General features: G+C 41.4%; 2 protein-coding genes and 2 long non-coding RNA genes across 6 annotated transcripts in view; 1 reads left to right on the top strand and 3 right to left on the bottom strand.

The window, feature by feature from the left end:
- The first annotated feature begins 182 nt into the window (after positions 1–182).
- On the top strand, positions 183–4774 carry LOC108902924 (coagulation factor VII). The gene is made up of 12 exons (XM_018704945.2): positions 183–420; positions 680–771; positions 873–1051; positions 1131–1155; positions 1258–1371; positions 1444–1578; positions 1788–2080; positions 2842–2956; positions 3647–3843; positions 3922–4047; positions 4133–4400; positions 4470–4774. The coding sequence occupies exons 2-11, from the start codon at positions 690–692 to the stop codon at positions 4373–4375; spliced, it is 1509 nt and encodes a 502-aa protein (XP_018560461.1). The 5' UTR covers positions 183–420; positions 680–689; the 3' UTR covers positions 4376–4400; positions 4470–4774.
- A 2222-nt stretch (positions 4775–6996) lies between these two features.
- LOC127139057 (uncharacterized) lies at positions 6997–9304 on the bottom strand. Its single transcript, XR_007808940.1, has 9 exons — positions 9236–9304; positions 8717–8750; positions 8567–8600; positions 8258–8298; positions 7986–8026; positions 7870–7944; positions 7678–7793; positions 7508–7554; positions 6997–7272 (listed from the first exon to the last, which is right to left on the bottom strand). It is a non-coding gene; the product is annotated as an uncharacterized LOC127139057 (long non-coding RNA).
- Positions 9305–9958: 654 nt separating this feature from the next.
- On the bottom strand, positions 9959–12438 carry LOC127139058 (uncharacterized). Its single transcript, XR_007808941.1, has 4 exons — positions 12271–12438; positions 10762–10931; positions 10501–10643; positions 9959–10117 (listed from the first exon to the last, which is right to left on the bottom strand). It is a non-coding gene; the product is annotated as an uncharacterized LOC127139058 (long non-coding RNA).
- A 1629-nt stretch (positions 12439–14067) lies between these two features.
- masp1 (MBL associated serine protease 1) overlaps positions 14068–16535 on the bottom strand; it is an 8567-nt gene continuing 6099 nt past the window's right edge. Inside the window, exons 10-14 of one of the 3 annotated variants that reach the window (XM_018704941.2) lie at positions 15793–15927; positions 15593–15667; positions 15204–15451; positions 14945–15130; positions 14068–14842 (exon numbers count right to left, since the gene is read on the bottom strand). In XM_018704941.2, coding sequence (XP_018560457.1) covers positions 14357–14842; positions 14945–15130; positions 15204–15451; positions 15593–15667; positions 15793–15927 — 1130 coding nt within the window. In that variant the 3' untranslated portion in view covers positions 14068–14356. Of the gene's footprint in view, positions 14843–14944; positions 15146–15203; positions 15452–15592; positions 15668–15792; positions 15928–16535 lie in introns of all 3 variants that reach the window. The other 2 variants (XM_018704939.2, XM_018704942.2) reach the window with 2 other exon arrangements.

The following is a 16535-nucleotide window of genomic DNA, read 5'->3' on the forward strand; positions in this document are numbered from 1 at the left end:
AACCTCAGGTATTAGTTGATTTAACTGCAGCTTTAAAGTAAATTAACTGTAGTAAAAAAGTAACTGTAGTTAGTTACTTTCACCACCGTATGTCAGTAGAGTTCATGTTCTGACCTGAAAACAATTAAAACTCCCCGATGGCTCCCTGACCTCTGACCTCTGAGCTGGTGGAAACTCCTGCCTGTCATCAGAAGGAGGTCTGATCTTGAATGTCCTCGTCAGTTCCTGTTCAGGTCTGAGGTCTGAGTCCGTCCTGCTGTGTCCTCTGAGCCGATCATGTGACGTCTCTGAGTCAATATTTGAATTCAGGTCAAAGATCAATCAATTGGCTTCGTCTCTGTTTTTACCTCTGAACAGCCACCGTCCATCAACAACAGGAGGAGACGACAGGAGAGAGAAGGAGACGACAGGAGACGACAGGTAGGTCCATTTACAACCTGACAAGTTCTGACTCATTAGACAAAGAAGTTCAACCTCAGGGTCAGAGAAGGAGAGAGGAGCTCGGTGCATCATGGGAAATTGCCCGGGAGTCTAGACCTGTAGCAGCAGAACTGGGCTCAGGTTCAGGTCTGATCCGGCTCTGACGATCAGCTTCATCAGAGGAAAGTTTTAGTTTAGAACAGAGTTTGATGTTGTCTGATCATTAAAGTCTGTAGGTGATCTGATCTGGATTTAACAGGTTCCTGGTTATGGAGACAAAGATGCTGCTGAGGTCAACAGGTCTGACTGTCTACATCTTGATGATCTGCTCTGACATCATCCACTGCGCAGGTGAGACACACAGGTAAACTCAGCTCACACAGGTAAATCCTCCTCCAGGTGTAGATTTACCTGTTATAGATGTTTCTGTTATTTTGTCCACCCCCCCTCAGTGTTCCTGGATCAGTCTGCGGCAGGTCAGATACTCCGCTCCTCCTCCTCATCCAGGAGGCGTCGAGCCAACTCCTTGCTCCTGGAGGAGATGTTACCTGGAGACCTGGAGAGGGAGTGTTACGAGGAGAGTTGCTCCCAGGAGGAGGCGGCGGAGATTTTCCAGACCAGAGAGAAGACGGTAAAAACACGTTCTCAGAGGTCAAAGGTCAAAGCAGCTGTTCTCCACATGTTTAACTCTGAGTGTTTTTGTCCCACAGATGGAGTTTTGGTTCAGATACACAAGTGAGTACAAACTTTACCTTGACTTTACTGTAATCTACCTGATGACATCACTCTACCTGTATGAGTCATGTTGTGTTCGAGTGTCTCTCCTGTGTGTCGTAGATCTGAACCCCTGTCGGACCAACCCCTGTCTGAACGGAGGGATCTGCCGTCTGGACAGAGGAGACTTTGTGTGTCTCTGTCCTCCTCAGTACCACGGCAAGACCTGCGAGTCAGGTAAACCTCGCTGATCAACAACGCTGATGTGTGTTGATGTTTCAGTGCTGATTGTATCTGTACGGTGTGCAGTGGTGTTACAGTGTCACTATAGAAACGGAGGCTGTCTGCAGTACTGCAGAGACCTGACAGGGGGCGCTGGAGTTCAATGTGGCTGCGCTGATGGATTCATCCTGGACCCTGACGGACAGAGCTGCTCCCCAACTGGTAAGACTCTCTTAAGTTCTACAGTTACTCCTGTAACTACCGAACCCAGTACTAAAGTTACTCCTGTGACCACTGAACATGGTACTACAGTTACTATTGTAACTACTGAACATAGAACTACTACTACTAACTACTACACATGATACTAATGACCCTGCTGCAACTGTTTAAAGTCTCAAGTATCTTGTGTTCTCTGCGTCCTTGTCCAGTGTCGTTCCCGTGTGGTCATCAGCAGATGGAAGCGTGGCAGCAAGGTCGCTCTCTGTTGGACGACCTTGACTGGGAAAACGTCACCATGGAGACGGGCAACAACATCACAGAGAGCTGGGATGTTAAAGTGAATTTAACAGAGGAAGGGAGGACGACAGTGAACGCAACATCTGGACAGAGAGGAAGAAATGAAACGATGCTGTGGGGGGAGGAGGGGGAGGTGGGAGGAGAGGGTAGAAGAGGACGTATTGTGGGTGGAGTTCTAGAGAGACGAGGAGGGAGTCCCTGGCAGGTAATGATGATGTAAACAAAGGTGTGACTTACAGATGTTTCCCTCAGGTGTCAGTCTGCAGGTCTGATGTTTGTACAGATGATTGTTTGTTTCAGACTCTGGAGGACGGACAAATGATGTCACATGGTTTTACTGAACTAGAGAAGGTTTAGGGACGTTTCGAGGCATTCAGGATGAGTTCCTGAGAAAACAATGTCCTGTTTACACGACAAAGGTTTTTGTGTAAAGCAGTAAACTCTTTGTTGTGGTTCAGTCTTTCATTCACAGGACAACAGCATCTTGTGGCCTGAAAACACAAACTTTTGGAACCAGGTTCCAGAGTCAAATTTTTGGGCAACACCACCCTGACCGTCACCATGGCACTGGCGATATGCAGTAGGTTCTCAGTCGTCCAGGTCATGGTCGTCTTCACTGTTAGAGTTGAAGACAACTGGACTTCTTTTAGTTTCTTGAAGATGTTTCTCACCTGAAAGGCTTCATCAGTTTTAGAGGCTGGTTGAGTCCCAGGTGTCATTGACTCACTGTCGTCATGTGCGTCGTAAGAACTCGTCAGAACTGATGAAGCCTTTCACATGTGAAACTAAAGGAAGATATCATGAAGATACCTACTGGCCTGGTATGATACTGTTTACAATCATTTTGCAGATCAGAGAGAATGAAAATCCTTTTCACAACGCTGTCACTAAACCTTTAAAAAATGTTTCTGTTCTCTGTTGTGAACAGGGAAACTGCTGACTGCAGGTTTCTGTTTGTGTGTTCAGGTTCTGATCCGCAGGTCTGATGGTTATGGTTTCTGTGGAGGGACTCTGGTCTCTGATCGTTGGGTCGTCTCTGCTGCTCACTGCTTAGAGGAATCTGCAGACCACGTTACTATAGGTGATCATATCTGTCTTCTGTGTATTATGGTGTGTTCCATTTACATTGAAGGTCGGAACTGGGAGTGACATCAGAGTTTAGACAACTTCAAACATGTCAGAACATTCTCAAAACACCTCTCAAATTTACTGTTTGAGAAAAAAGAAACATTAATCCATGAGTGTGAACCATTTCAAACATATCCCAGACTAGCCATTGTCATGGCTAACTACTGTTAGCAATACCAGTAAATAAAAACGCTATATGTGGTATTTTGCTCGTACAAATAGCGTAGCAGCGTAGCAACATGTCCACAGATAAAACCTGAACAGTTCTATGTGTCTGACTGACTTCATCTGAGGAATTAAAAATTATTCTGAAATATTCGGCATAAAGAGTATTTTTACTTTAGTACTTTTGTACTGGGCTCCTGCTTTCTGCAGCGCCCCCTGGTTAGAGGATGCTTTTACAGTTGGAAAAAACTGTTTTCAGCCGGAATATATGTCAATAAAACAAAACCATCTGGGTTCATTGTCCTCTGTTTGTGTGGAAATAAATCAATGAAATAATTTCTGCTTCAGTTAGAAGTTAAACTTTAAACTGAGGTTTGGACCCAAACTGCTGCAGAGTAAACAGGTTTAGCACTGAATATTTGTACACAGTGGTGTTAGTACTTTTACCACAGGTGAAGGTGTGACTGTGTGTGTGCAGGAGACTATGATAAGAAACGACCTGATCCAGATGAGCAGGTGATAAAGATTCAGAAGGTCTTCGTCCATCCTCACTTCCACTCCTTCACCTTCGACAGCGACATCGCCCTCCTCTACCTCGCCCGGACCGTCCTCAGGGGCTCCACCGCCATCCCCGCCTGCCTGCCTGACGCCCATCTGTCCAAGTACCTGCTGAGGGTGATGTCATTTAACTGACTGTGGTTCTGTGTTTGTGTTGGAGAACAGAGCTGCAGGTCTGACTCTGTCTGTGTTCAGGAGGACAACCGGGGAGTGGTGACTGGCTGGGGCCTCACTCGCTTCATGGGCAGGTCCTCACGGTTCCTGAGGAAGGTGACGCTCCCGGTGGTCAGCTACAGAGACTGCACCGCCTCCACTGAACAGGTGATTGCCTCCACCTGAGAGCAGCTGATCAACATTTTTCTGCTGGATTAATCCCTTCATGTTTAACCCGCCATGTCTCCCACAGGTGATCACAGACAACATGTTCTGTGCAGGTTACCTGGACGTCAGTATGGACGCCTGCAGCGGAGACAGTGGAGGGCCCTTCATGGTGAACTACAGAGGGACCTGGTTTTTGACCGGAGTCGTCAGCTGGGGGGAGAAATGTGCTGCTACAGGGAAGTACGGCGTTTACACCCGACTGGGAAACTTCCTGAACTGGATCAGAGACACCATGGACAGGCAAGACCTGAATGGTACCGAGAGCTGAGGGAGGAAGACTGAGGAAGACCGAGGTGAGCGTTGGTCCAGGTTTCATCTGGTCCTCAGAGACCACAGACCCTGACTGTGTCCTGTTTCTATAGGAGCTGTCGTTCAGAGGACCCTCATCATCATCATCATCATCATCATCATCATCATCATCATCATCATCGTCGTCGTTGTCATCGTCATTAGCTGCTGCATTAATCAACTCATCTGTGAACAACAGGTTCTGAACTGACCCTCTGCTATTGGCTGGTCTTTGGTCCCAGCACCTGGTCAGAGTGACATTACCTGGGACCTGGACCTGCAGTACCTGGACACAGGTGTCACCAACTCTTTAAATGTTGTGGATTGAATTTTAACTCATTAAATCCCCAAGAAAAAATAAATAAAACATAAAACTTGATTTAGTTTGTTTTATATTGACCATAATTTATCATTTTTTCTAAAAGGAGGAATGGATCTGGGCTCTTATGGGTTAAGATTAAAAGAAGTTCTAAAAATAACAGACATCAGTCCGGACATTAGAACTTAGAACAAAATTTTCTCCTCAGTCTGGCAGAAGTTAAATTAGTGGAGAGGACTTTAAACTCATCACAGAGATTTAAAACCAGCCTCCATCAGGAGAGAATAATAACTCATGCAGTAACATCTCCAACCCAGACAACCAGTCAGTTACATTCACTGACTGTTTGTTAGGAGAACAGACTGTAGCTCATAGCACCTATGTTTTTATTGTAAAATTAAATTCTCCACAAACCTCATCAGACAGATGCATGTTCTTTAATCTGTGCGTCATCATTAAGCCTTTATTTCTTTGTGTAGTTTTATTTCTTACTGTGAGCTGTTGCACACAGATCAGTCTCTCATCGACCTGAGCAGACAGCAACGAGTCTTATTCTTAACTCGGGAGTTCTCATTTGTCCTGAATAAAACTTGGTCTGAGCAGTTTTGTGAAAAGGACTGAGGAGAAAACTTTTAGTGTGACTGAGGAGTCTTTGTGAACACAGCGTGTGAAGCACATTAGAAAATAGGGAGTGAAATTAGACACATTAGAAGTAATTACACAAAACTATACTTTCTATATCTGCATGTTAATGTGGCTAATGTGGCTAATGTGTTTCTACCTGAAACTTGTTCCATGTGAATGCAGATGATTCGACCAGAAGAAAAATATATTTCATCATAAATTACATTTGAAAACCCAAAATCCAGTAAAACCTGACATATGTGACGACGTCTGTTTCCTGTTTCAAATGTGACACAAAGTAATTAAACTTCACATCAGTGTTCAGCAGAGGAGCAGGTCAGATCCTGAGTTTCACCCCCAGGTTTTCAGGTTTAATCTCTGATCACTGTTAAAACTTTATTACAACAGTAGTTAGTTTACAGTGTTGATGTCACCAAACACTGATCTGTTTGTTTGCATTATATTTTAATACTAATTTCTGTAAAATAGACTGTAAACGTGGAAACATTTCAAAGATTCTCAGAAGACAAAAGTTTATTTCAGTTCTTTAAGACAGTTTGTATAATGCATACATACAGGTGTAAAATATAATGATAATATAACATAATGAACAAAACAGTGTGACTTACTTTCATTGATAAATATGAGGATATGTGTGGAGAGAGCATACAGTACAGTTTAAATATGTGGACCGCTGTTTAATAGAAACAGAGAAAATCTTAAATACATCTGAAACTGTTTGATTTAAAATCTGAGTTTTCATGTTTGAATTTTCTGGTTGTACAGTTGTTGTTGTTTTAAAAAGGTTGAAGTCCTGTTAGCGCCCCCTACAGGCTGCAGAGTTCATTACAGTCAGAACAAACAGCTGACTCACTTCAGGAGCTAACACAGACGGATGATGGTGAAGCTTCTCAGTCGTCCAGCTCAGTGGTTCTGGTTCTGTATGAAGGCAGCTGGACTTACTTTAGGTTCCTGAAGACGTTCCACCTCTGATCTGAAAGGTTCCTCAGTTCTGACTGAGCCTACTAGAGGTTAAGTACCTGGTCTCAGAACCTTAGCCAGGTCCAGCTGCCTCCTTACAGAACCCAGAAACACAGAGGGATGTGACGGGATTCTGGGATTGAAGACGGAGTGTATTATTGTGTCTCTGTTCAGATCTTTGGTGGAAATCTTCATGATATCGTTACAGTTTCTTTGTTCCTACACACAGGGTTAGGGTTAGAACAAACCTGTCAAAGCTGAATGTGACTGAAAGAAGTTTAAGTCCTACAAACATTCAGACTGTAACACACTGAACTGAAAATTAATAAAATAGATGTAAATGTTTGACAACTGAGCAGCTCTGATTTAATAAAAACTCACTTGTATCAAAGATTTCTGTTGTGGTTTACTTCTGATTTCAGATTTAACGGTTTCCTCTGATACTTTATGGTAAATATTAGATGTTTACTCCTTTACCACTTCAACACTGACCTTAAACTAAGCACTAACCTCTGGCTACATGCAGTTTAATAATTCACAGGACAGTGAGAGAGACAGGAAACAGGGAGAGAGTGGGGGACTAAAAAGGTCCAGCCAGATCGGGAGTTGAACCAGGGTCCGCCTGCTCAGACCACGCACCCTAACCATTCAGCTATGAGGGCGCCCGCCCCCAACATTAAGAGCTTTTAGCCACAGATTAGAACTTTTAGCCACATTTATGTATTTAGTTTGAAAAGAGAAAAAGAGAATAGTTGGCATAGTTGACAGTTTTTGACACCTTACCTTTATGACAATCTTTGACATTTTTAGAATATACTATGGTAACCCTAACCCTAACCTCTGGTTTAAAAAAAAATGTAACCCTAACCCTAACCCTAACCTCTGGTTTAAAAAAAAATGTAACCCTAACCCTAACCCTAACCTCTGGTTTAAAAAGAAAAAAAAAAGTAACCCTAACCCTAACCTCTGGTTTAAAAATAATGTAACCCTAACCCTAACCCTAACCTCTGGTTTAAAAAAAAAATGTAACCCTAACCCTAACCCTAACCTCTGGTTTTAAAAAAAAACGTAACCCTAACCCTAACCCTTACCTCTGGTTTAAAAAAGTGTAACCCTAACCCTAACCTCTGGTTTAAAAAAAATCTAACCCTAACCCTAACCCTTACCTCTGGTTTAAAAAAATGTAACCCTAACCCTAACCTCTGGTTTAAAAAAAATCTAACCCTAACCCTAACCTTTGGTTTAAAAAGAAAAAAAATCTAACCCTAACCCTAATGTCTGGTTTAAAAAAAATGTAACCCTAACCCTAACCCTTACCTCTGGTTTGAAAAAAATGTAACCCTAACCCTAACCCTAACCTCTGGTTTAAAAAAAATGTAACCCTAACCCTAACCCTAACCTCTGGTTTAAAAAGAAAAAAAAAGTAACCCTAACCCTAACCTCTGGTTTAAAAAAGTGTAACCCTAACCCTAACCTCTGGTTTAAAAAAAATCTAACCCTAACCCTAACCCTTACCTCTGGTTTGAAAAAAATGTAACCCTAACCCTAACCCTTACCTCTGGTTTAAAAAAATGTAACCCTAACCCTAACCTCTGGTTTAAAAAAAATCTAACCCTAACCCTAACCTTTGGTTTAAAAAGAAAAAAAATCTAACCCTAACCCTAACCTCTGGTTTAAAAAAAATGTAACCCTAACCCTAACCCTTACCTCTGGTTTAAAAAAGTGTAACCCTAACCCTAACCTCTGGTTTAAAAAAAAAAGTAACCCTAACCCTAACCCTAACCTCTGGTTTAAAAAGAAAAAAAAAAGTAACCCTAACCCTAACCTCTGGCCATAAAAGAATTCTATAACCCTAACCCTAACCTCTGGTTTAAAAAAAATCTAACCCTAACCCTAACCCTTACCTCTGGTTTAAAAAAGTGTAACCCTAACCCTAACCTCTGGTTTAAAAAAAATCTAACCCTAACCCTAACCCTAACCTCTGGTTTAAAAAAAAATCTAACCCTAACCCTAACCTCTGGTTTAAAAAAGTGTAACCCTAACCCTTACCTCTGGTTTAAAAAAAATGTAACCCTAACCCTAACCCTAACCTCTGGTTTAAAAAGAAAAAAAAGTAACCTCTGGTTTAAAAAGAAAAAAAAATGTAACCCTAACCCTAACCCTAACCTCTGGTTTAAAAAAAATGTAACCCTAACCCTAACCCTAACCTCTGGTTTAAAAAGAAAAAAAAGTAACCCTAACCCTAACCTCTGGTTTAAAAAAGTGTAACCCTAACCCTAACCTCTGGTTTAAAAAAAATGTAACCCTAACCCTAACCCTTACCTCTGGTTTAAAAAAGTGTAACCCTAACCCTAACCTCTGGTTTAAAAAAAATCTAACCCTAACCCTAACCCTTACCTCTGGTTTAAAAAAGTGTAACCCTAACCCTAACCTCTGTTTTAAAAAAAAACCCTACCCTAACCCTAACCTCTGTTTAAAAAAAATGTAACCCTAACCCTAACCTCTGGTTTAAAAAAGTGTAACCCTAACCCTTACCTCTGGTTTAAAAAAAATGTAACCTAACCTAACCCTAACCTCTGGTTTAAAAAAAAAAAAAAAAGTAACCCTAACCCTAACCTCTGGTTTAAAAAATGTAACCCTAACCCTAACCCTAACCTCTGGTTTAAAAAAAAAAAAAAGTAACCCTAACCTAAACCTCTGTTTAAAAAAGTGTAACCTAACCTAACCTCTGGTTTAAAAAAAATGTAACCCTAACCTAACCCTTACCTCTGGTTTAAAAAAATGTAACCCTAACCCTAACCCTAACCTCTGGTTTTAAAAAATGTAACCCTAACCCTTAACCTCTGGTTTAAAAAAATGTAACCCTAACCCTAACCTCTGGTTTAAAAAAAATGTTAAAAAAAATGTAACCCTAACCCTAACCTCTGGTTTAAAAAAGTGTAACCCTAACCCTAACCTCTGGTTTAAAAAAAAATGTAACCCTAACCCTAACCTCTGGTTTAAAAAAGTGTAACCCTAACCTAACCTCTTTTAAAAAAATGTAACCCTAACCCTAACCCTAACCTCTGTTTTAAAAAAAATAACCTTAACCCTTACCTCTAACCCTAACCCTAACCTAAAAAAAATGTAACCCTAACCCTAACCCTCTGGTTTAAAAAAAATAACCCTAACCCTAACCCTACCTCTGGTTTAAAAAAATGTAACCCTAACCCTAACCCTAACCTCTGGTTTAAAAATTAAAAAAAATGTAACCCTAACCCTAACCTCTACCTGGTTTAAAAAAAAAATGTAACCCTAACCCTAAACCTCTGGTTTAAAAAAAATGTAACCCTAACCCTTACCTCTGGTTTAAAAAAAAAATAACCCTAACCCTAACCCTAACCCTTACCTCTGGTTTAAAAAAAATGTAACCCTAACCCTAACCCTAACCTCTGGCCATAAAAGAATTCTATAACACTAACCCTAACCTCTGGTTTAAAAAAAAAAAATTAAAAATGTTTAGTTGGCATTTCTGCATTACAAAATCATTCTTATGATATTAATTTGAAAATAGAAAAACTCAACTCGAAAGTTAAGTGACAAAACTTTATTGATTCTGTTCTGTGCAACATTTAATAAACCACAGCAGAGATAATGACAGATGTTTGACCACTTGGAGAGACTTTGTTTTATTCTCTCAGCCCAAATTTAATGTAGTAATGAACACATATGCTTATTGAAGTCTTATACATCTCTGAACATCTTTAATAACAAACTACTTTTGTTGACCTCTTCAGGTGATGCAGTCTTCTCCTCCTCCTGCAGACACAGAACATGTTAATCAGAAACTGTCCAAAGTGTCAAGTCCTGAAACTTTATTACAAATATAATTACCTCTTACATTTGACAGACAGTAAGACGTTTTTTGACGCCGTAAATATTTACATATTAATGACACTTTTTATTCCTTTACATACTATGATATTTTTCTGTCTTACATTTTCATGACATTTTTGATACCTCACCATAACGTTTTTTAATGGTGTTTGACAGATTACTATACTATGAAGTCTTTTGACATTTTTATGCCTTACTGTTCCATGACATTTTTTGATCAATTAAGCAATTATAGTTAGCACTCTTTTTCTGATTCAATAGACACATTAGTTTGTATTATTTTAAGTTCTAAATTCATCACATACCAAGAGTTTGATGTCTCTGAGATCAAGGACTATATCTGTCTAATTGCAGAAAATGTCTCTGAGATCGAGGACTATGTCGCTCTGATCGCAGATTATGCCGCCGAATCGGATCACTCCGTCACTACCAACTCTGGCACTTGTCTCTGCGAGAGAATGAAATAATGAAATAATGAAATAATGAAATACTGATATACTGAACATAAACAGTAAAATGCAAGTTTTCTGTGTTGGACAGTTGATGTAAAGCTGTTTGTGAATTACCTGGAGGCCTCTGTCCTGGTCTCAAAGAACTTCTTCATTATACAAATACTCAGTGATTGTGGACTACGTCTCTCTGATCGCAAGCAATGCTGTCAAATCAGTGACCCCAGTCTCTGCCAATAGTTCTATGAAGCATGGACAATGTCTGATTGTGGACGAAGTGGTGACACCTGGAGGAAATCAAAGAGAAACATACAAAGGAAAATGATCAATACACTACTACCTATTCCTCAGTTTAACCATGAAAATACAGATAGATATTCAACATCACAAGCTGAACCACAACATTTAACAAACATTAGAGGCTGTTTCAGAAAATCAACAGTTGACTGTCATCACCTCCTGAAGAATAGTAACAGTAAATGATTATTTATTGTGTGTCTATCAACTAATCACTGAAAGTCATGTGTGTTACTGTGAACTGCAACAACAACAATAATAAACACTATCAGTTACTTTTTGAATGCAGGATTTTAACTTGTATTGTTCATTCTTCAGTAAAAAGTCAGAGTATTTCTTCCACCACAGACATTCACATACAGAATCATTATTTCACATTTCAACCTCCTTCTTATTAACACACATTTAAAATGTCTTTGTTTTGTGTTGTTTTCATTTAATGAATAACAACCACATTTACAAAGGTTTTAACAGCAGCTTATGTGAAAAACTTTATGTAGAAGTGGTTCGTTACAAACTAAACATATTTTTAAATCATCCTCTGACCAACAGTTTAAATTAGCACACTTATGAACAAGTCACTCCAACACTTGTATTTGTAGAGTTGATGGTGTTGTACAGTGCAGTCTAGTGTGTCTAGCACAAACACATAATGAAGAGTTTCTGATCATGTCCAATCAAACTGAAGTTAAGATATTTTTCAATCCCATTTTGATTGATCCTGAACAATAACAATCCAAGACAGAACATTTAGTGTTGGTTCTGATGTGTTTGATATAGTTTGGTAAGAAGGTGAGGAGAGCTACAGTCACTTTGTCCACAGACAAAACATTGACAACTATTCTGATACTTATTTTTAAGTTTACTTAAAACCAAGAATGTCAAATATTTGCTTCAAGACAGAGGCTTGAGAGGTGAGAATTTAATAATTGAGCTGAGATTTACCCAGTTCGCTATTCTCACCCCCCCCCTCCTTCTTAACCCAACTGGTCGAGGCAGATGGCTGCCCACCCTGAGTCCGGTTCTGCTCGAGGTTTCTGCCTCTTAAAGGAAGTTTTTCCTTGCCACTGTCTCCTAGTGCTGCTCATGGTGGGATTTGTTGGGTCTCTCTCTGTAAATACCTATTTTAAAGAGTACGGTCTAGACCTGCTCTATATGAAAAGTGCCTTGAGATGACTGTTGTTGTGATATGGCGCTATATAAATAAAATTGAATTGAATTGAATTGAATTGAATTGACACTAAATGAAAGAAAAAAAAATTGCTGACATTAATAATTCAGCTCATTAACATATATTTTTCAGACTGGGTAAATGTTTATGACACATACCTGTTGGTCTGTAAGGTGATGTTGGTGTCTCTGTCCAAACTGCAGCAGCTGAGCAAGTCGACCTGGAAAACACAAGTACAACACCTGAAACAGTGATTAATTAACTAATACAAGATAAAATGGAAACTTTTTACCACTAAAACTCACACAGTGAAACTAAACACTAAAGCCTTGACAATTACAAATAAAACTTGACTGACCTCAAAGAGAAAAGCAATGTTAAAATCTGAAAGTATAATTTTGACTTTAAAAACTTAAATGTTGGTGTAATGATTTCTAACTGATCTCAGCTCAGACATTGATTGAGGCACAGAGTCAAAATGTAGTTTTCAAGCCTTTAACACCAAACTGAGCTCAATCAAGCATCAAGTCCAAACAAACCAATGACTGGATATTGCCATTACAGATGAACCAGAATATTCTCCAAACATTAGAGGAGTGTTTCAGAAAATGGGCTGAACCAACAGCAAAGGAACTAAGATGTTTGAGCTTCAAACTTGTGGAGGAGCAAAGAGTTAAAGTTTAGTTTTCAAGCTTAAGTTTAACATAAAACTGTCACTCATGTCACACAAACACACTTTAACACACATAAATAAAAACATCAGAATAATGCTAACGCTGACATCCAGGTGTACAGCAGCCAGGTACAGACACAATATAACACAACATGACCACAAACAGACACAAACACCGACATGACAGAGCGACATAAAGCAAGTTAAAATGACCAGGATGGAACACAGAGTGTGTTCTGACTGACTCTGTTCTGACTAGCAACCGCCGTTAACTTTGAACTCATTCATTTAGTGGGTAAATTATTAAAACATTATATACAGTATTTAGTATATAACAGTAGTTAGTTTACAGTGTTGATGTCACCAAACACTGATCTGTTTGTTTGCATTATATTTTAATACTAATGTCTGTAAAATAGACTGTAAACGTGGAAACATTTCAAAGGTTCTCAGAAGACAAAAGTTTATTTCAGTTCTTTAAGACAGTTTGTATAATGCATACATACAGGTGTAAAATATAATGATAATATAACATAATGAACAAAACAGTGTGACTTACTTTCATTGATAAATATGAGGATATGTGTGGAGAGAGCATACAGTACAGTTTAAATATGTGGACCGCTGTTTAATAGAAACAGAGAAAATCTTAAATACATCTGAAACTGTTTGATTTAAAATCTGAGTTTTCATGTTTGAATTTTCTAGTTGTACAGTTGTTGTTGTTGTTTTAAAAAGGTTGAAGTCCTGTTAGCGCCCCCTACAGGCTGCAGAGTTCACAACAGTCAGAACAAACAGCTGACTCACTTCAGGAGCTAACACAGACGGATGATGGTGAAGCTTCTCAGTCGTCCAGCTCAGTGGTTCTGGTTCTGTATGAAGGCAGCTGGACTTACTTTAGGTTCCTGAAGACGTTCCACCTCTGATCTGAAAGGTTGCTCAGTTCTGACTGAGCCTACTAGAGGTTAAGTACCTGGTCTCAGAACCTTAGCCAGGTCCAGCTGCCTCCATACAGAACCCAGAAACACAGAGGGATGTGACAGGATTCTGGGATTGAAGACGGAGTGTATTATTGTGTCTCTGTTCAGATCTTTGGTGGAAATCTTCATGATATCGTTACAGTTTCTTTGTTCCTACACACAGAACAAACCTGTCAAAGCTGAATGTGACTGAAAGAAGTTTAAGTCCTACAAACATTCAGACTGTAACACACTGAACTGAAAATTAATAAAATAGATGTAAATGTTTGACAACTGAGCAGCTCTGATTTAATAAAAACTCACTTGTACCAAAGATTTCTCAGTTTAGAAATCTGTTCTGTTCCTTCAGTTTAGGGATATATGTAGTTAAAGCAGTCTGAAGGCAGCTTCACGTTCAGTCTGAAGGCAGCTAACACAGTTAAATCCTGCAGTGCAGCTACAGTCAACTTTAAAAAACTAAAAGGTCATAGAAAGACGAGAATATGAAAATGACAAAACAACAGACGACCTCCAGGGGGCAGTAGTTCCATTCACCCCTCGGAGAGAGTGTTTGCAGTTGGACTGATGACCAGAGGAGCTGTGATATCTGTCTCACCACCAGGGGGCAGTCTGCAGGTGGTTCTGGATCCACTCCACATAGTTAGCCACTCGGGTGTAGACTCCATACACCCTCTGACTCCCACACTCCTCCGGCCCACCCCAGGACACTAACCCAAACACCACCCACCTCCGGCTGACCTCAACCTCCATCACAAATGCCCCCCCGCTGTCCCCCAGGCAGGTGTCCCTCCCCCCCTCGAAGAAACCGGCGCAGAACATGTTGTCAGTGATGTTGTAGCTGACAGAGCGCGAGGTATAGCTCGCCTGACACTCGTCCTGAGAAACCACCGGCAGCTTCACATACTGCAGGAGGTCAGAGGTCACCCCGAGGTCAGCAGACACTGTGGGGTCAGAGGTCAGTGAGGGGGGGTCACTGGAGGAGGAGGAGGAGGAGGTGGAGGTGGAGGCGTTAAGGTTTGAGATCCCCCAGCCGGCAACTACACCCAGAGAGTTAGGGACAGGAGTGGAGGGGTCTTCCTGGAAAAGGTTGACATGTAGTCAGTTCAAGAAAATATTTTAATATCTACCAGAAGAGGTCAACAAATTTTGAAAAGAGTTTTTAACGAGAGAGTGTCTCACCTTGTGAGGAGGGGGGAGACAGACCGGACGGATGACTTCATTGAACCCCACCCGCTCACTCAGCTTCAGCAGGGCGATGTCGTTGTTGTAGTTGTTGGGCTGGAAGTCTGGATGGAGGAAGATCTCCTCCACCGAGCGGTTGGTGGCAAGGCGTTTGTCTCGGACATCATGGAGACCAAGGAAGACCTGGAAGACAAAGAGCTGCAGTCGGGGACATGTGGTTCAGGTTCTTCTTGGTGAAGAAAGTTTGAACTCTGACCTTGACGTGTTCAGGGGCCACGGGGACGACACTGGTGTCCCTCCTCTGGGACCTCAGGACGTGGGCCGCCGTCAGGACCCAGGACTCGGACAGCAGGGCCCCAGAGCCAAACCAGCGGTCCTCTGGGACCCGGGACAGATCCTCCACACTGAGCAGAACATGCCAAGGGAAGAGGCCGGGCTCAGCACTCCGACCACCCACAATCCGCTTCACCTGGGGGGGGAGAGAGCGGGACGGACGACCACAGGCTGGACAGAGACACGGAGAGGAGAGTCAACACCTTGTCACGGTCCTCAGGTAATTTCTGATTCTTTATCAATAACACAATCACTGTTTACACACATTTAAAAATAATTATCGTGATACATGAGCACAGGACAGACGAGCACCTGGCAGACAGCTCGGCAGTTTGGATCCTGTTTCTGGATTTGTCCATTCTCCATCCGGTCCACAGCTGTACGAACCTGCAGAAACACAAACAGCTGTGGTTTACCTGCTTTCAAAGACATGGAGCTGTGAGTGGTCGGTCCTCACAAGGATTACAGAACAAACCGGACCGTAAACTAATGACGATGATCTGAGCTCTTACTGTTGGTGGTGTTCAGGTGAAAGGTGTCCTCTCTGCAGATGTAGTTCACAGTCGATCCAAACAGTGTGCTGTTGTCATGGTTACCAAACACCATGTCGGCCATGTCGACCAGCTTTGGACTCCCACAATCCACCACTGTGACAGAGAGGAGACAAATCTTTAGCAGTCAGCAACAAATCAGCTTTCAGAGACGAGGACGATGATGATGATGAGTTAAAGACGTGACGACTCAGAAATGTGATCAAACAGTGAACTGATGCTGATGTGTTGATGGACTGAACTCTACTCAAGGTGAGTAACACCTGTCAGTCATTGTTCCATCAACACCTGGACCTGTGTTACAGGTGTTTTTGTTTCTCCTCACAAGTTTAATTTCACCACAGAGCTGAAGCAGCACCAGGTCTAAGTCTGTAAGGATCTGTCTACAGGTCCAGGATGACCCGACCTTCATGAAGGATCATCACCGCCGATGAGAGTCTGGTCTATGGCTCTGACCCAGACACCAAACATCAGTCTCCAAGACTGAGAAAGGTCGGTCATGCTTGGGTGGGACAGTCAACGAGTTCTCCTGCTCTGGTCTTAGGCGTCTAAAGGAGGAGGTTCAGGATAAACGACCTGATCTGTGGTGAGTTGGCCGTTGGATGCTTCATCATGATGACGTACTTGAGTTTTTTGGCCACAACGACACAATCATTGCTCCCAGCCCATTCTGCTTGCTGGATTTGACTCCCTATGACTTCCCC

Source organism: Lates calcarifer, linkage group LG21 (genome assembly GCF_001640805.2).
Source record: "Lates calcarifer isolate ASB-BC8 linkage group LG21, TLL_Latcal_v3, whole genome shotgun sequence".
Taxonomy (NCBI): Eukaryota; Metazoa; Chordata; class Actinopteri; family Centropomidae; genus Lates; species Lates calcarifer.